Below are 20,359 nucleotides of genomic sequence, written 5' to 3'. Positions count from 1 at the left end.
ATTCAGCTCAAGTTAATGGGAAATGGCAGCAAGTACCAAAAATGAAGAACTGTTACATATCTGCTATTGAACCTTTGAATCTTTGGCTCCAATGGAAGCATGGTGTCCTGCTGTTGTACGCCCCCATATCACCATGCTCCATGGGAAATGAGTCTTGCTGTGAAGGCTGAGAGAGGCTGCCGGAGGTCTTGGCAATGTTCTTGTTTGTTTATGTTAATGATACATATGTCTCAGAGCAATTGTAGTAATAATTTGATGTTTGAAACTCAATACTTACCTTTTTTTCAACCTCTAAGACACAAAACTGGTTTCTGTGGTCAGTTTAAAAGTTTGGATAGTGTGAAGCAGGAGCTTGGTATTGCTGGGAAGGAGAATTTGTGGTCAGCCAACCCTCCCTTGATAATCAAAGGTTAATAATTGAACATTGTGAGCTTTTGTTTCCAAAAAATAACCTGACCTTGGATATTTGTGAAGTGATTAAATACCACCATTTTGAATTCTGGATACATGTGAAGACTTCTCCCTGAAATCTCCCAGTGAGACTAAACCAGAGTTAGTACTCAAACCACTTCATTTTCTGTTTAACACCACTCCCTTTATTGCCACTTAATCTCAGTAAGACCACACAGATACTGTATGTAAAAACCCCAGATCCCAGGGTGGGAGAGCGGAGACATATTTCCTCTTTTCAACATTTCATTCCTCTCTTTGCTCTCCTGGCCACACAGATCTCCAAGATGACTCCCTTAGTAGTAGAATGGAAACATAGGAGAGACATTACTCTATTCATTTTCAGTCCACTTGGTATGCTGTCCTAGAACTCGTATATTTTCTGTAACGATATAGACTTAATGTAAAGACCAGCCTTTTTTTTCCCCTCCAGCAGATGATTTAGGTCGACTGGAGATATAATTTACACTGGTTAGTCATGAATAAAACCATACAATACTAATTTGAATAAATAATTAGAGGGAACATGTCAAATTTGCTTTATGATATTCCCTCGTCCTTAACAGAAACATATGTGAAACCCAGATGCTCCTTTTTTGTAAAGATACTTAATACTTAGCAGCAAATTCAGATTTACTGAAAGCATTCTTAATACAAATGTGTTTCTGTTTAGTTTATTACTGCTCTGGTTTTGTTTGGGTAGAGAAATGAGCCAGCGGGAAGGGGCAATATGATGATGTAAACTGCAGTGACATGGTTTACATCAGGTCTGCAGCACCGCAAAGCACTCGAGGAAATGTTTAAGCGTCTGACTGCGAGTTTGAGAGGGACGTGGGCCACACACAACATGACAGATTTACTAGACTCATTCACACACAGCACATGTAAAAACACAGAGACTAGCACACATGCACAAGTTCAAACGTCGAAATCAGGAAAAAAACACAGCAACATGGATGCTTCAAAGGCAAAGACCCATGCACCGTTACACTTGGACTGCATTAAACTCGTCTTATTTAATATGTAGACATGAACAAACACTATGCCTTTACACATTCTGAACAGAGACACACCATATTCTCACTGTGCAGATATGAGTTTGACCCTGTCAACTTGAGAGAGTGACACCCGGCTGATCCTTTCCTTACACCTATTTTGTCAGCCGCTGCTGTTACAGACAGGAAGAAGGAAGTAGTCGTGCCCTTTGCTTCCTCTGGACCTCTGTGTAGTACAGAAACGTCTCGATACTTGTTTCCTCAGTTACCACTTCTTTTGTTCTCACTGTGATGTGTATTTGAGCGTCTGGCCTTTTGACATTAGCCATTTGAATATCTTTGTTTCCATTTCAGGGCCTTTTGTCTCCAGTTTTAGCTCCGCATTCACAGCAGCTGAGTACATGACGAAGTTTATCAAAGTTAGGAGAGTGAAATTCAGAGTTATTGCTGCTGTCTTCATATCCCTTATGACTTGAAACTCACATTTCACATCAAATCATCCCTCACTTTTTCATTTTGGCACCCAGGTATTTGTGATGCTTCACAAATCTCTATAAAGTTCCTTTGACCCGAATGTGATGAAACTTGTTCTACAACAACAGCATGTCACCTTGGCTGAAATCCAAAAATCAGAGATGCGAGTCCTGTGCGAGACACTGAGGATATCACATTTCATCTAATAAAGCTCTTTTCTTGGCCTTCATTACAAACATGTGGGATCAATAAGCGTGGTTAAGAAATCATTGTGATTCTCTTCAATACCCTGAAAATCAACTTATCTGCATTTGGATAACAGTTACCATTGCACTGTGTGATTTGATTTATTTAAAGGCCCTTCTCTAGTGTGTGTGTGTGTGTGTGTGTGTAACATGCGTGCAAGAGTGAATGTTTACATCCTTTACCTGCGTTACCATGAAAATGTTTTAAGTAAATGTAAAGTTATACACGGTTCTTTCTCTGCAGGGTCAGGACCCAAAATGAGAACTAAAAGCACTTTATTCACAAAACAGTGCCAGGACACCACAAGTTTACCTTGGCTCTCTTCGAGTGAACTTTGTGTTCAAATGGACATTGCAAAACATTTTATACATACATATTACATTATGCCTTCGCCCCTATTTCGTTGAGATACAGAGTCTTAATCTGTGTTTATGTATCTGTGTTTTACAGACGGAGTGTGCAAACTTTGTTCGCCTCCTGCAGCCCTACAACCGCACCCACCTCCTGGCCTGTGGCACTGGTGCCTTCCAGCCCATGTGTGCCTTCATCTACGTGGGACACAGAGGCGAGGTAAGCTGGGGTGAAGATAGGCACTGTGTGTGTGTATTGGGCATGTGTGTGTGGGGGGCCTGCTGCTGGAGAGAACTGGGTTGCTTACAAAGTACCGTGGGAGGGGAAATGTCCCAGCACATCAGTCATACACAAACACAAACACACACATACAGCCACAAAGGAATTAGATGCAAAAAAAAATAACAGTGAGTTGGTGTTTTTGAGGAAAACTCTGATATACAGCTATCACAGCTGTGTAGGACCTAAATTTTACTGTGTGCATGCTGAAGTAACACTGCAGTCTGTCTCCATTACCTAAAGGAAATGTTTGGAAACTGTAAATTATGTTCACTTTTTATGCACTGAGTAGCCATTAGAAAGACTTTCAATTGGACTATGCAATTTACTTTGCTGTCAACTGACTGTACGGTAGTTTTTACTGCTGAGTCACTCCATAGCATGAACTATTTCCAGTTTTATTGCTCTATATTGTCAGCCACAAACTGCCTTTGGCAACTGTGTATGTAAATCTCAACTGACAGTGTGATGATGTTTCCGTCTACGTGATGAAAGTATCGTAAAACTAAATGCTGTGTCCCTTTTAACTGGCCGAGTGTGGCTACATATTTTGAAAAATAAATGCTGGTGCCACTCAGAGACCGGGTTTGGTTGCCATTGAAGCAGTTTCTTTGAATGTATGAAACCTCTCAAAGCCCGTTGTGTTGTTGGCTACCTACTTAGGCTAATATCAGTTAGCTGCATAGATCACCCATACAAATATAGATAGTTTAACTTTTGTTAATATGGACATGCTACACATTGTTAGCTTAGTTAGATTCTCCACAATTCAATTATTCAGTTCATACTGAGACCTTGAGCACCAAAGAATAATTTCTTTAGATTTACCAGCACAGTAAACAAGAGAGACTAAAATAAGTGGTGACTCCCTACCTCTGAAGCAGTCATAAAGTCCGAACATGTCCATTCTTTGGTTGTTTACATTCCTTTAGTCTGTAAGGGTTCACTGAATAAAACAGTCATAACAGTTTTTCATTAAAATTAATCCAAGTTGTGAATATTGTTTTTAGAGTGTAAAGAGAGGTGTTGTGTTGGTATGGTGGGTGCTTTAATTCTTGCATGCTGTAAAACAGGCATCTTGAGCATCTGAGCATGTCTCTTTATACAAGTAATACTCATACTTGTTTAAATGAACTGTGTGCCTTTTGGTTTTGGATATGTAAATTGTACAGTTAACTTGTGTTTGCGGGAAACGGCTGCCTACATGGATTTATGGTTTAATGGGTACTGGTGAAAGCTAGGAGAATGGACTCCACAGAAAAATGTGCAGACCGCAAAATCCAAACAAATGGCTAAAAACTAAGTTTGGGTTCAGCATTGCAAGAAATCATTTTACTTTACACAGAGACAAGTTTTATGTGAAAGAGAGACAAGAGCTTTCCGCAAAGCCTGCACTTCAGAACTGGACCACCACAGACACTTGTGGTTACGTTTTTATGATTACATTTAGTTTTATGTCTAAATCAAATATATTGCTCAATGATGTTTGAAGTGTTGCTGTAACACCAGTCAAGTTGGTAAAGTATATGAATGCTGACTAAAGTAGAACTTATCCAAAGTTGATACAACCTCTGGTTGTCTAACGAGTTCACAGTTTGAATAAGCCATACAGAAATGTCTGCATTATTATTGCAGTATGGAGACAGGATGCCACTGTATCATAATACATAGGAAGAACTGTACACATGAGATGATAAGGAATCTATAGGTGGCCTCTAAGCAAACCTGCAGAGGAAACCAGAGTAATGGAACAAATATGTTTGGTGCCAAAACACAGCTCAGACTGGCCCTGCTCTTAGCTCGGATCCCCGGGGCTCAAGGTTAAGCCTCAGCAGGCAGCTCTGCCATGAGTCTTTCTGTAGGGCTACTCAGCCGCAGCATCAGGACTTCTATACATCTTTTCAACCGCACAGGCTGGCTCTCTACACAGCCACTTTGCTCAGTGGAACCCTCTGCAGAGTCTCACACTTTGAGCCATTTGAAAGACAAGAATCAATGAATGGAGCTATTGCAGCAGACTCGTAACTTGCTGTTTCACGGCGATCTTCCAGATCGCAGCCCAGTGTGCAGCCCTGCATGGCCCAGCAGGAGGGGGTCAAACTGGGCATGAGGAGAGAGGAAAGCTGGATGTTGGCAAAGAGCTGAGAAAGGGAAATGAGACATTGGGGGTAGAAGAGTGCCAGCGTTTTAAGTGTGTGTGTATGTGTGGTGGACATAAAGTACAGAAGGTGCATTGCAGCATTTTTTTTCCTTGTGGATTTAGTTGCTCCCGCAGTGTGTGTGCTCTCCTTGCTGCCATTTTCTGCCTTCCTCTCAGTCTGTCATCCTCAGTGTAATTCTTGGACTATGAGATTTATTGCACATCATGGAAAGGGAAAAGAAACAGCGCACGTCTTCCTCGGTTCATGCTAAATAACTTTAAGCCAAGTGACAATATACAGCGGTTTGCATGGTCAAGAACAAAGAAAACAAAAACTAGAGATAGAAAAATAAGTCAGTGGAATCCTTGTAGGGTGGTACTGGGCTGAAGGACCGAGCAGCCATGTTATGAACAGTGGAACACCTGTATGTATCCACAGACCTGCTGGGAACACAGGAGATGCTGTCCAGGAACTTTGTAGCAAAGCACTCAAGCTCATCACTTGCTGGCAACCAATCAAACCACATGAACCAAATGTGTATGTGTATTGTGTAGCAGTGATTCAACAAGCCAAGCAAAAAACAAGCCAGAGTTTTTGCAGTTCAGGTATAATGTAGAGATGGTTTAACGCTTTTACCTGAGGTTAGCATTTCAGTTACAATTGTCTGTAGGTACAGAGGGAAAAGTCGAGTGTTCATCATGAGCACGTTAAACCTTCTGCAATGTGGTCTCACTCCCAACTCATCAAATATGGACACTTGGTCAGTGGTCCGTCAGCATCAGACACCGATGCACAGAAGCACTCTTAAGCAGCAGTATGAGACAACCTGGGGACTACGCTCCAGGCAGTATAAAGAGCAAGACAGTCCACATTGGGCTGAACGTTCGGCTGGTGGGAGTCAGGTGTGTCCAAAAGTTCGTCAAGTTGTTTTAATAGTGATGTAGTGTGCTAATATGTTTAGCATGCTATGCTAGTGATGTCACCTGACCTTATATCATGTTAGTCATAAGCGTACTTCTTTTAAGCCAAACCACAATGTTTTTTATAAACCTAACCATGTTTTTTTTGTAGCTCAGAGTTTTTTTTACCTACATTCTAAGTATATTATGAAAAGACTTTATGCATTTGATGAAGGAAACTGTACATTTCCTGTCAACTCTGAAGTTTATTTTGAAAAAAGACGATGCCATCGTCCCTGAATGTCCTAAACTAATACTGGAAGGGTACCTGCATGTGATATTTTGACGTGACAGGCCACTGCAAAGTGTTGGTATTTGAAAAGTTGAGAGTGAGAACGTACCTTCTGTTGTTGACTAGTTTATAAAGGTGATATGATAGTGTGTTTGTATCTGTGCATACCCAGGTGTGCATGGAACTCCCAGGTTGTGTCAGCTGTATGTGTGTTTAAACTCCACTGCCCTGACTGATGTCAAGACACCAGTTGTCCTCCTGCTTGTGTGTGTGTGTATATTTCTGTACGTGTGTCCCTTCATCACTCCGACCACAACTGCATCCTTACAACTATAGTCAGAGTGTATGTGTGAATGGACGACACCACAGGGAGCCTGTCCATTTATTTAACCAATCGTTAACTGGTGGAGAACACACACCCATCTGTTCGTCTGACCTCTCAAGGGGACCAAGGCTGCGAGCCCCCTGACTGGACTCTGGGTGGGATGATCTCTGACCTTGTAGGTGTTTCATCTCAGTTAGGGGCAGACAGACACATGCTCTTTCGCTCTCATGCCACCTCTCTCTGTCTCAGTCTTGAGTTGCCGCCTATTACACAAATTTTACGCCAAACTTACGAATGTAGCAAGAAATACGATGGGAATTAGGCTACTTTTACATCAGCTGTATTGGCTCTTTTACTGTCAAACAATGAATGAATCTCTCGGTATTTAAGCAGTTTATGTTCTGAAATAAATTTCATGCTTTCATCCAAAGAAAAAAGAAAATTCATCTTGCAATATTCTAGTACTGCAACCAGTTGAAGTACAATCATGATAGAGATTGTACTCTGGGAGGTTGTCAAGTTCATTTCAAAATCACCAAGAGTATTTTGAAATCGTTCTGTAACATTGAATTTTTTTCTGGCCAATTGAGAAAAACTTTCTTTACTGTTTTTCTTTGAGTGTGAAAACAATGTTTAAATGAATTCCCACAACATGGTGTTCATCTTAATTATGAACACATATGAAACTTTAATCCGTGTCTCGAGTCTACGTGTTTCTGCCTCAGTCTTTTCTCATACACACATAAACTGGAATCCCCATGGTGAGTGACACAGCTGCCTGAGCGCTGTCATGGATGAGAAAATAAACCACCGTATAACAGTGACGACATACAGAGGACCAGACCCCACACGCGCACATAAACATGAATACACACACACACCCAGTCAAACAAAACAAATGACACAAACTTGAGCATATAAATATGCAGAGATACAGACAGAAACACACACAAACATGATGAAAGACACGCACAGTCAAGCATAAATCCAAATACATGGAAGCAAATGTAGAAAGACACAGAAGTTAAAACACACACATACAGAGGGAAGCAGATATTTATGCATACCTAACAGCAACTGACAGATTGATAAAAAAGAAATTGAAAGTTGAACACACACATTAAAGCACACAAATACCCGTCTGGCCTCCTCAGCGGAGCTGTATTGTAAACTGAAACAGTTCAAATGCTCCATTTCGGGTAAAAGCCCACTTTTACTTCCCAGATCTGCTTTTTGGCACTCGGTGTGTAACTTGCTGAGTAACTTACTTCCTCTCACCATAATGGCAGACTTCCATGACAACCTCTGTAAGTGCTACACACGGGGCACTTTTAAGTCCTGTGGGAGAAAAAGCTCTTCAGCAGGGCCAATAGCACAGCATTAAGGTGGATGAAAAAGTGGACTAAAAAGATTTAAAGCATGATAATAAAAAGTATTGCTTATAAATCACCCATTTATTTTCCCCATGCATGTTGCCTTTGGATCAAAGCCCTACAAACTGGAGATCATGTTGCTGTCAGTTTTGCTCCATATCTAGTCTTTTACACAATTTCATATATTTTTCACTGTGTTATAACTATAACTCTTAATCGGCTCTAGTCCTGTCTCACTCTTTCTCTCCCTCTGACTCTGCTTCATCTTTGTCTTTCACTTTCTTTCAATGGCGAAGAATGAAAAGTAAAGGAAGATTAAATGAGAGAGCAAGCTTCCCATGCTTTCACTACAGCGAGCGCTGAGTGGTGAGAGAGGGAGCCCAGCCATTATTTGACTGGACACTGAGGAAAAGGCCAAGTACAACACCATTTCAAATAAGGTCTGTTGGCTGGCCAAGTTGCTTTTAAGATGCTTGAAGTGAGTCCAAGCTGTGGACTTATAGACGTTTAACTTTTTTTTTTAAAAACCACACTAGTAGGCCAGTTGTGTAGTGGCTTCTATCCAGTGTTAAACTGTGAATTTTAAAGCATGGACAGATAAAACATGGCAGCTTGAGGGTCAAAGATAAAACTCGGGACTCTTGACAGATATTTCAAATCATCAAACTCTGGTTCAGAGTTTCATACGCTCATGTAGCATCAGCCAGGCAGGAGGGGAGGGAGATGGAGAAGAAGATGAGAGGCTGGAAGGAGCTGGGAGTACAAAAGGTGGATGTCTGCTTTGTTCAACTCTGTGGGACAGAGGAAGAGAGATGGGACAGGGAGAAGAGAAGCTGTTTTGTGACTGGGTAGTGCATGCACAGGATCCTTTGTTTTCTTCCAGAAAGGTCCAGATGTTCTCACAGAAAGGCAAGGAGGATTAATTAAGGTGCCAAGTCTGCCACCTTGGTCGAAAGAAAATGAGAGGTTACATGCAACTGCATTTCAGCTTGATAATGTAACTGAATAGATGCATCATTTTTATATGCTGCCTAGAGGAAAAGAAGTACCATCTGTCTTTTGAGCGTGATGTGATGGTGACGGAGCAAAACCCACAACAAGAGGCAGCTTCCAGGAACAGTCTCTGATGACATCTGGCCAGACTTTTTATACCAAAATCTAAAAAAGACAACAATTAGATGACTAAGTGCTTGCTGAGCATTCCAAAAACACTGAAATTTCAGCTTTTAAAACTCCCCTTCTCACATACGCAAGTACTGCACATAGGTGAAAATGTAGTTAGCTAGCTAACATTAGCTATTTTAAATTGTCAGTTGTTCTCTTAATCTTTGATGTTATTAGACAGAGAGGTGTGGAGAGGAAGAGATGGAGCGTGAGTGTTAGATTGTTCATATCTTAGTATAGACAAGTGGTTTTCAAACTTTTTATGCCCAAGGCACACAAACAGGCAAGCCAAAATCCCAAGGCACACCTGTGTTTATATCTGTGCGCAATAGCTGTGCAAAAGACATGTAGTTTTCATGATGCTGTCTACTGACAGTCAGTAGCGGATCCTGATATGGACCGAATGGGCATTTGCCCAGGGGCGGCACTTTGTCACGACACGTGGGGGGGGTGGCAGGAGGACAAGGTATAGACCTGTTCTATAGGAAAAGTAACATTAAATGACTTCTGTTGTGATCTGGTGCTATATAGTGCTATATAGAAAATTAAATTTAAATAAAACTAACTTGACCTTCAAGGGGGGGGGGGGATGCCGCCATAGGGGGGTGTCACCCAGGGCGCCATTTAGGCTAGAACTGCCACTGCTGACAGTTTTTTTTCTCTTGTCTTTGAGCGGGAGGTCGTCTTTGCTGGTGCTTTGTTGTAATTTGCTCTGTACAGTAAAGTGATCTATTGTCCCATTCACAGCTTTCTCCTTTCAAATGTTATCATCCCTCACACAGGCTGGCAATAGGACCTTTTGATGTGTCACACACTTATAACGGTGAACGGCGACAAATAGGTCCCCCATGAAGGTTTTTTAAATTACATTACATTAAATTAAATTAAATTACATTGCATTTTTTAGCTAGAGTTTGCCTCTTTATTAGGAATGGGTGCACACAACATACTGATAAAGTCAATAAAAGTTAATTCATAACTTTTTGTAAAGGCCCAGTTGAGTATTGGAATAATAATGTGTGGTAATCACAAAATCCCATGGCACACCTGGTTTGGCATCACGGCACACAATTTGAGAACCACCAGTATTGACCATCCTTATTGGTTTGACTGCTCTACTTTATTTGAAAAAAGTTTTATCAACATGCTGTTCTTTCTTTGCTCTGTGCTGGCCTGAAAACTAAAAAAAACACTGAAATAGAAAATAACTTGTACTTTGAGTTATTTACAAACAGAGAACTTTTTTTTAAATTTTAACTTGAGTTATTTTTAATGGCAGTAATTGTGATTGGGTATAGATTTTCAGTACTTCACCTGCCACAGTGCTAAATGCTTATTTGTCTAGTAGCTGTATTGCATCTGGTCCATAAAGGCTACTCTCTGTGGGGAAATTGCCTTCTATGCTTTTCTACAGTAGATTTCTCCCTGTATGGATTAACACTGTTGTAAAAAAGTGTTTCTGAAATGAATTCCAAAGGAGCTGAATCTTAGGAAATGAAACCAAAACCATCCATTATCATTTAACTGCTGTTTTTTTAATGTCATTGGGTCAATTGTTCCCTTAAAAGGAGACTGTGTAACTGCTGAGCAACAGCCATTGTGACCAAAATTGAGAGTAACTGGATACAGCTAACTGCCAAAACATATAGGGAAGAGTCATAAAGAGTTTGTTAACATTAGTTACATAATGTAACTCACCATAAGCTAGAGGTCATACTAGTCCTAGTAAGGCTGTAGCAGGAAAACTCCTGGGTAAGCTCAGCAAGGGTTCGTTTCATGGCTTATTCATTCCAACTTTTTCATTTGTAATAAGAAAAGTGTTCAATATATCTCACTTTAAGGCAGCTGATTTGGGGACAAGATTAAAGCCAGTGTTGAAAAATGGTAAGTTTATATAATGGATAGGGTAGAGGCTGATGATTTTTTTTTAGTAAATGACGTTTTTCACAAGTTAAATTATACAAATGTGCATGTATGTGTGTCAGTAGTCACTTGTCTAAATGGTTTTGTAGTGGGGGTCCTGATGTATTTTGCTTGGCACAGCTGAGTACAAAGTGGCCTGCATGTCTTTCTCTCTCTGTGTATCACAGATCATGTGTGTATTTATCTTGGCCAAAGTTTGGCCAAAGTGACTCTGACACTCTAATCAGCTGCACAGTCAGTCGCACCATTCCTCCGGATCATAACGAGATAACACAGACACAAACACACGCACACACACACACGCGCGCACACACACACACACACACACACACACACACACACACACAAAGAACCCTGAAAACTGCACACTTTCTTGCATGTATAAGATGCACAAGTGTTCAGCGAATGCAGAAATGGACAAGCACACACCCACATCCCATGCACATACACTCAGATGGGGAAGACAAATGTGCAGTGACGTTAACTTCAGTAACAATAGAGCAAAGAGGTGCTGAGAGAATAAGGATGACTAATGAGTGAACTTAGAGACCTCGTCAGAGAGTGAGACGGAGAGCAGAAAACAGATGTAAACCAAATCAGAAATTCAAGATAAAGAGAAGATGAAAGCGATGAGATCCATGGAAGAAAGAAGGGAAAAGGTTTACTGGGTGATGAAATGAACAAACAACACATTTACAAAATCATATATATCAAACTCAAGAGCGACATTTTTATTGTTCAGTATCTCTATCGATGAATTATTGAGAAAGTGGTGTGCGCAAAAGCCATCATCTTCTGTTAACGTGATTTGTGATTGAAGCGCCACATTTCTTCAAATGGTTGCCAGTTTTGTGACAAAAAATGTGGCACAACTTCAAAATGCCTGAATAAATAATCACACAGTGCACAGAGTCAAGTGAAAACGACAAAAGGAATCTTCATAAATCACACTGATGTACAGCGCTGCATGAATAGTGCGAGACAAGATTCAGAGTTCATTTTAAACGTCCCCCATCATCTCAAATTTAATTAAGTGCGAGCGTGTGTGATCACTCTGCGCACTGGTGGGCTATATATGTGCCCTCTGACACCTGTAAGACTCAATTAAAACCTCTTCAGGAACATTCAAAAAGCTACATGTGAATCAAGTAAGAAATTAACTGTCTCTCTTTATTTCCTGACAGCTGTTGGATATGCCAGTGTATATATAATCTTTTGGTGTGTGTCTGACAGAAGCAATGTGCCGTGTCCATGCTGCTCAGCACGCCTGAGTATGAGTTGGTGCACGTACAAAATTTAACATGCGTGTGTGTGCGTATTGTCCACTCTGTTTCATTCAGTATTTTTATCCCGCAGACTTCAATGTCATCATCTCCCCTGTGATCTCCGCTCAGTCAAAGACTCACCCTCCCAGTAACAATACTCCATTGTCTATAAGAGGAACACAGAGTCACACACACAGAGTTCACCGTAAGGACATTTAAATCAGTTATATGAACTCAAACTGGAGGTCTTACTGTAGGTCCTGTCGCCTTTCATTCCCTGTTTTATCCTGGAAAGTCGACTACGTTAGGACTCACATTGATCAGCCTGGTACACTGATGTCGTCGAAGTGGGAGTAGTCAGGCTAAAAACAAAAGGTCTTTTATCCACAGTGACCCTGTTTTGACCTGGCAAATCACACAATCCAAGGATGTGGCCAGTGTTTGTCAGGTGGACTTGACTAACTGGTGAATGACGAAGAAAGAACCACTCTGTTATTCTAATTGCTTCCTTACTTCTTCACTGCTGGAGTAAGAAAAAAGAATTTGAGTGCAGTTTGATGTTGAATGGTGATCCACAGAATCCTGCTGACAGTACAAATGTGTTTGGGTGGGACCTTTCCACTTGGCACTTTTTTACTTGAATTGTCTGTTTTGATCAATCATGATCACCATGGGTGGATTATGAGACAATGGACCCTTGAGCACACACATGTTAAAGGCCCAACACCTCTCCTAAAGAGTTTGTGTTGATTTTGTGTCTGTTTGTGATAATTATGCATCTTCTCTGAGTTATTTTGTTTCTCTTTGAGGTCATTTTGTGTCATCTTGTCATTTTTTTTGTGTTTTGTTGTGGTCATTTTGTGTCTCTGTGTGTTTTTTGCGCCTTTGAGGTATCAATTTTTTTGATACATTTTGTGTCTCCTAATTTTGTGCCTTTTATAATTGTTTTTTGTCCCTTTGTGATCCTTTTGTGTTTCCTTGTAGATGTTTTGTGTGTTTTTATTGTCATTTTTTGTGCCTGTTGTTGTTTTGTGGCTCTTTGTAGTTCCTTTGAATCACTTTGTGGTCTTTTTGTGTCTCTTTATGGTCATTCTTTCTCTGTCTCTCTGTCTTCTCTGAGTCTTTTTCTGGTCAGTGTGTGTTACTTTGAGTGACATTTTGAAGATGAAGGCCGGAGGGTCTATGACGCTTTGGGCCCCAAGCATGTCCCTGGTTAGTCTCGCGTGACCAGCCTCCCTTATTTCGAAATGGGAGTCTGGGGACATTTGTCTTTCATTTTGTAATAGAAAAGGGCGGGGATATCCAGACCACGTGACGTCGTTGCCATAGGTACGGCACGTGTGTTACATGTAACAGAGGCGCAATATAGCTGAATCAAATGAAATCATATCCATTTTAATCTCTTCTTGCGATGCACTGAACATTTCCTTTTTTGTTGTACTACGGACAACAATTCGAGGAACAGTAATTCCGGTGTAGGCGGGTGTAAGGCAAAGCTAGTCTGCCGTTGGTCGAGGAAGTACGGAAGTACAAGGATTTGGATCCAATCACATCACTGCCCCTGGGAGCCAGCGCTAGTTCTATTTCCTACTTTCCTATGGGAATGTCCACAGACAACAGAGTCAGCCAGCGTGCTGACGTCATCGGCGTCTGTGTAAGAGACTAGTCCCTGGTAGGCTCGTCTAGTAATGCATTCATGATTTTGACAACTCAGGTTTTTTTTAATTTTTTTTTCCCAACAGTCTTTTATTTGTGCCGCTGAAAACATAAATCACATCACCTCCTGTGCAGCAGAATATATTTTACAGGACAAAAAAAAAACCTTACCAGACACCAGGCGCTCCACATCACAAATAAGAATGGTTTCATGGACATGGTATTGGTTCTGTCAAGTTGGCAAGACAGAGTGGAAACATTTTCACATGTAAATGTCATGGATTATGACTTTATATATTTATTTGGTCAGTTACTGCTCTGTATGTGTTGAGTGAGTTTTATGATCCCAAGGGTCATGAAACCTGTTGTCATATGAACTGTCAGAATTATTTTTCTATTGATAAAGTTGGATTTTATGTGCAGTCTTTATTTGATAACAGTCGTACGTAATTTGTTTTCCTTTGTTACCCTGCTGGCTCTGTAATATACAGTTCAGCTCTCAGGGTCGATCTCAACTGGGAACCATGTGGGAAATTTTTTTCTGAACTCTGGCAACTACACTGATCCTGCATTTCCGGGTTTCTCAGACAGCGTCTTAGTTCTCAGACAGATACGGAGTTCAGTGCAAGGACAGATAAATCTGAAACACAGGCTGAGAGTCAAAACAGCTAGTTTTGATACATTCTTTCTTACAGAGCACATGCTGGAATTAATGATTTAAAATCTTTCATGTGTCCCTTTCTTCTGCAGCATGTGTTCACCATGGACCCTACAAATGTGGAGAATGGACGAGGGAAGGTTCCACATGACCCCAGCTTTCCCTTCGCTAGCACCTTCAGTGGTATGTCCCGTGTTGTTTTGCCTATATTTCTAAACAGTTTCCCAAGAGAACCAGTTTCCATGGGTATTTTGGCCTACATTAAAAAACTGTTGCATGTTGTATCCCTCCTCCTTCGGAAATACCCAAAAAATGCCCCAAAACAGAAAGACAAACACTGAGGATATCCGATCCAAAAAGGTGGGTATTCTATCCCTATCCCATTGAAACAACTTTCACAAGCTGACCCGCTGTGACAAAGCTGTCAAATTAACACTGGCCTTTTTGTAGTGTGTTATTCTTTATCTGCCACATCTAACTATTTAAAATGCCAAACACAGATCTCATTCTACACCTTTCCCCTCTCTGCACTGATCTCTGCTATGTTTTGAAAAGTTGATAACCTTCAGAACAGCAACTAGGGAAACCTTTTTTGGCTCTGACACATTTACACATGCACACACTCTGGAGCTGAGTAGGTTAAATAGTCCTGGGTGTTTCTCTATGAATGTCATTCAGTATTTAGTTTATGGAAATAATGCTGATTTATACCAGTGACAGACAATCCTGGGAGCCACTGAGGCAGGAAGTGTGTATGTGTGTGCAGGCCTCTATCCCACCTTCCTCTCTGTGCAGCTGGGTGCTTTAAGCATCAGAATTTATTTCACAAAGCATCGTATTTGGCAGGAAATTGTTCAGTTATAGCCAAACACTCAGTAGTTTGGACCTCAGAGACATTCAGTGGATGCAACGATACAGAGCAAGACACGCAAAGCTGTTGAAGAATGTCATTAGGCCTGCAGAAGTTTACTATAGAAGACTGACATATAAAAATAAATTTTGAATTGCACAGTCTGGGAGAGGAAGGTGATTTGTTGTTGAACGTTTGTTCACCTGCACTGGTTTAAATGTCACAACATGATGAAAGTGGAAAGAGCTGACTTTTGCAGATCTGTCGGCCTCCTCAAGGTCAGCAGGTGTTGTGTGAAATGACCAGTCAGCTGAAGTTTAAGCTCCTGTTACAGGACTGTCCTTGAGTCTGACTGACTGCAATATTCAGGGTGTCTGTTCCTATCTCTGACCGTGACCACTGACCTCTCGATGGATTTTCCTCTTCAGGGATCACCCACACTCCCATTTTTCTCCTATGTTACTTACACCAGCCTCAAAACTATTCTGTAAAATAAGAAACAAATCAAGAGAAAACTGATAGACATGGATGAAATACTGAATGGGCTACAGGGCACAAGCCCAGAGCCCAAAGTGTCAGGGCCTCCCTGGCCTTCACCTACAAAATGTCACTCAAAAAGACATGTACCGACCAAGAAGAGACTGGAAATGGCCGCAAAGAAACACAAAACGACTCTAAAGAGGCGGAAAAATGCAAAACATCTGCAAAGACACAAAGAGACTCATGACGACTACAAAAAGGGGCAAAACAATCACAAAAAGACACACAATGACCACAGATAGACACAGAATGTTGTTGTGTGCCTTGCCCCTATGTAGGAGAGGTGGTGGGACCTTCCGCACAGCTGTGCCCAGGGGTCCACTGTCTCACAGTCCGCCCCTGCTGACAGAGTAGACAAGTGTGGACTGACAATAATACAGACACAGGCATACAAACCGGGCTTGGCCAACATATTACAGCATAAGATGAGCAAATGAAGAAAGAGAGAAAAGGTGCCAAGAATGAAACTGTAAAAGATGATGATGAAAGTCCTCTTCATCAGCCATCCTCTTTTCTTCTCCTGAATTTCAGTATCTTCTCCCAAAATACACAAAGCTCAGCAGGCTCTGTCATCACCAATTATTGTATCTGCGTGTGCGTGTGTCATGTTTGCTTATGTCAACAAGAGTCGACTGTATTTATGCTTGTGCATGTTTGTAAGGTAAAGAGAGATGTGTTTCTAATACCGTTATTGCAGCCAAATGAGATTAGATAAGAATTAATACACAGCAATGAGATCACTTTCTGTAGCCAGATTCATTTTCTACATTGGTCACTATGCTGGGAAAAAATAAAAACAAAACAGATAGGCTTTTTCTGAAAACTATCTCTAATAATTCTTCATTATCTGACCAGTGTTGTATGATTTCTGTCTCCAAGTTGCTGAGGTTCCCATCTTGTCTAATGACAGATAACTGTGACTGTTAGAGGGTTTTCCAAGGTTCATTTACTCAACATGGCACAGGACAGATATTATATCTACTTGCAGTAAATTCAGTTTTCTGAGTTGTTGAAATTTAGTCCATGCCTATGGTCTCAGTGGAGGCTGTACTGTACGAAGTTTGTTTGAGTTTGGGTCTCAGATTACTCTCTCGGTGTGTTCTATATTGGATTTATTTGATCTCCTTTTTCCTTCCCTTCCTCAGTCGTCTGAAACGCAAGTTCTCATTCTGTCACCCACGATTTCCTTATTGTTCTTCTGTGCCAAACTTTTTATTTTCTCTTAATCTGTTTTCCTTTATTGCTGCTGTTTCTTTACATCTGCTTCTGTCCCTCTACTCTCCAATCCCTTTCACTTATTTCACTCTTACCTTCTTTTGTCTTTGCTGCTGTTTGTTATATGTATCTCCCTACCTTACTCTTTAAACTAATTCTCCATCTCCCTCCACCTCTGTCCCTGCCTCTCTATAGGTGGGGAGCTGTACACAGGACTGACTGCAGACTTCCTGGGTAGAGACTCTGTGATCTTCAGGAGTATGGGAGGTCGCTCCATCATGAGGACAGAAACTGACCAGAAACTTCTCCATGGTAATGTTTCGCTGTTTTATCAACCTGAAACATTTAATACAGAAATGAGAAAATATAAATCAAACATTATTTTCCATATTAGGAGGACACCTTGGAGTGTATTATTATAATACTCATTTAGGTCCATTTTGCCAGTGAGAGGTAATCAGCAATATAGCCTGAAGCAAAAGCACATATACTACGATTACATGTTGTGTTATATACTCATAAAAAAATGTTAATGAACACTTGCCAGCCAATCAGATATTGATGTTTCCCCTAGGCCATAGTATGATAATAGTTAATTTAATTATCCAATTACATTTTGTGTGTGTGTGTTTTGTGTGAGTGGACTTAACTTTGTGGGACACTGGTATTATCAGGAAAAACAAACTACAGTATCTACTGTTATGTTGCATTTTATTTTGCAGAAAATCTTCAGATATGACTTTCAACACAAATCAGAACTAAGACTCAAAGATCTTTGGTCAAAGGAGTAAAAATAATGATGGCAAATTACTTGTTTATACTGTAAGGCAGTTTACAATAGTACAGTTTGTGCCCCCTCTCTTCCCTTACAAATGTTTCCTTGTTGCTAGATGTAACATTTAGATTGGTTAGTTGACATTGCAAGATAATGTATGAGAACAGCAAGTTTTAGAAGGAGTCAGTTTGTAAAGGTTGAACGGTGCATGCAGCTCATTGCATGGACAGCGCTAGCTTGCTCTTCTGTACCTCAACTAGAGACTGCAACCGCGCAGAGTTGCCTTCACCGATGTAAATGGCTCTATGTTCAGCACTCATCTGCCAAAGTTAAGTTAAGTGCAGAAACAGAAGATTCCTTGTCGTGTGAAGTGATTTGCCAGATGGATTAGCCTAGCTTACATCTGAACCAAAAGCCAGACAATAAGTGCACATCAAGCAGTGCCATCCAGGGTAGTGACATTGTTTTATGTTTAGAAAGCATCAGGTTCTGTTTTGGTTTTGTTTCAACATTTGTAATACATATTAAGCTTGAGGTCTGCCCCTCCCTCAGGAAATAATGACCGTCAAAAACTTCATTTCATGTGTTCTACTGAATTCTTCTGCATCAATGTATCGCAGAAATGTCATGTACTTCCTGCTTCAGCTGTGCATAGTTGATTCATCTTCTTTCTGTTTAATGGCAGGTTGCAACCGCTGCTTTTAAGGGTTTCATACTCGCACAACCTACTTTATCAGAGGCATTGTTGTGTCTATGAGTCGCTTTTAAGCAGTTTGTCCAAACAAAAGCCCTCTGATACTTTCATATATTTATTGGAGTAGACAAATGTCCACTGTCCTCTGTGCCCCCCAATAAATCTATACCTGTGGTTGTTGTAAGTATTGTACATTTTAGCAGCAAGATGGGCTCTGCTGCTATGAGAAAGACTACTTATAATTGTGATGTTCTGCTTTGTTTTCTTTAAAACCATAGTCATAGTAACGTCCATGTCTCTCCATCATTAAATCTTCCTCTGCAGACCCTAAATTCATCGCTGCCCACCTAATCCCTGACAACGATGACAGAGACAACGATAAAGTGTATTTCTTCTTCACTGAGAAGGCCACGGAGGCAGGGGACAGGGAGGGAGCCATACACACACGTATCGGACGAGTGTGTGCGGTGAGATACTTTATTAACTCTTCATGAGTACACATTTACTTTGAGACGCAGTACATGATGTTTCTGTTAAAGCTGCAACACGCAACTGATATCTAGTCACACAGAGACTTTTATGCGCCAAGGATTTTGAGAGGCCAAGGTCATCTCTCACTGAGTCTCATGCTGTCACTCTATTCCCATGGAGGTGAATTTTGTCAGAGGTTCTCAAAGCATTAAAAAAATTCATCTGAAGAACTCCAGATGCAAACAGAAGGATTGAGAGATTATCTGTTGGCAGGTGGGGAAGAGTGAAGCCAGATGGTCAGGTGAGCTACAGTGAGACATCTGCAGTCGTCTTTCACTTGAGGAAGAGGCTGTGATCTGGGAGAGTCTGAGAATCCTATTGGGCGTTCTTGTTTTTTGGAGGATCTGTCATGGCCTAAATTTTGAGTCAATAACAGGCCTCTCACTCTGATTCACACTCCCATTGAAGTCCACTGTAAAAGGGGTTATATGAGAACACAAGTACAGAGAAAGGCTAAGCTGGAGAGAGACAGTAATTTGATTTATGGTCACATACAAATGTCTGCAGGATTAACTTCCCAGGACAGGAGATAATGGTTTTATGGGTTTATCCTGCTATTGTGACAGTTCCAAACCCTCTTGTGGAAAAGACAAATGTCTTTTGGAGCAGTCAAATATTTACATTTCCTCTAAGGACTGTGAAGGCATCATGTTATTCGGAATCATACAAATTCTTTCTCCTTCCAAAACCCACACAGCTGTCAAATTGGCCAACTGTGATCTCCATCTGCTCTGCAATCTCACTCACACTCTATTACACATTGATTTGTCTTAGAAAACCATATGTGTTATGTGTGCATCATAGGTATGCATAGAAGAATACACGCAAATTATACACACCTACTCACTTGTTCGACTGTGCCAGAAAAGTTTGCACAAACTTCTCAGACAAAATCCCACCTAAACCTTCGAATTATAACTTTCTTTGTCATCCTCATCTTCCCCTCTCTCACTCCTCTTTCTCTCCATCTGTCTCTCTTTGTCTCCCTACACACACGTTATAGTATTTCTTCTCCAGCCCTCCTTCTCTCCCTCAGGCGATTCTGAATAGTTGTCATCACTTCCCCCGTGGTGCTTCTTGCCAAGAAGCCAATTATCACCGCTGGTCCTCATCTCTCTCTGTCACACACACACACAAAGACACATTCTTACACACACGCATGCATAGACACACACATGCACCATGCACACTGTCATGCATATATGCATAAAAAATTATTCAGTTTTGATAAAATGGGATGATGAAGGACACACACACACACAC

The 20,359-nt window shown here is 40.9% G+C and overlaps 1 protein-coding gene across 2 annotated transcripts in view; it reads left to right on the top strand.

Annotated features, from left to right (window-relative positions):
• The window catches only part of sema3bl (sema domain, immunoglobulin domain (Ig), short basic domain, secreted, (semaphorin) 3bl), a 79,354-nt gene that overhangs the window by 39,731 nt on the left and 19,264 nt on the right, over positions 1 to 20,359 (top strand). For both annotated transcript variants that reach the window (XM_050065217.1, XM_050065216.1), the window contains exons 4-7: positions 2,616 to 2,735; positions 14,584 to 14,674; positions 17,292 to 17,408; positions 18,890 to 19,032. In XM_050065217.1, coding sequence (XP_049921174.1) covers positions 2,616 to 2,735; positions 14,584 to 14,674; positions 17,292 to 17,408; positions 18,890 to 19,032 — 471 coding nt within the window. The remainder of the gene's footprint in view (positions 1 to 2,615; positions 2,736 to 14,583; positions 14,675 to 17,291; positions 17,409 to 18,889; positions 19,033 to 20,359) is intronic.

Source organism: Epinephelus moara, chromosome 16, assembly GCF_006386435.1.
Source record: "Epinephelus moara isolate mb chromosome 16, YSFRI_EMoa_1.0, whole genome shotgun sequence".
Lineage (NCBI taxonomy): Eukaryota > Metazoa > Chordata > Actinopteri > Perciformes > Serranidae > Epinephelus > Epinephelus moara.
Note: the sequence above shows the minus strand (reverse complement) of the source record. Positions and strands in the feature narration are given on the sequence as shown.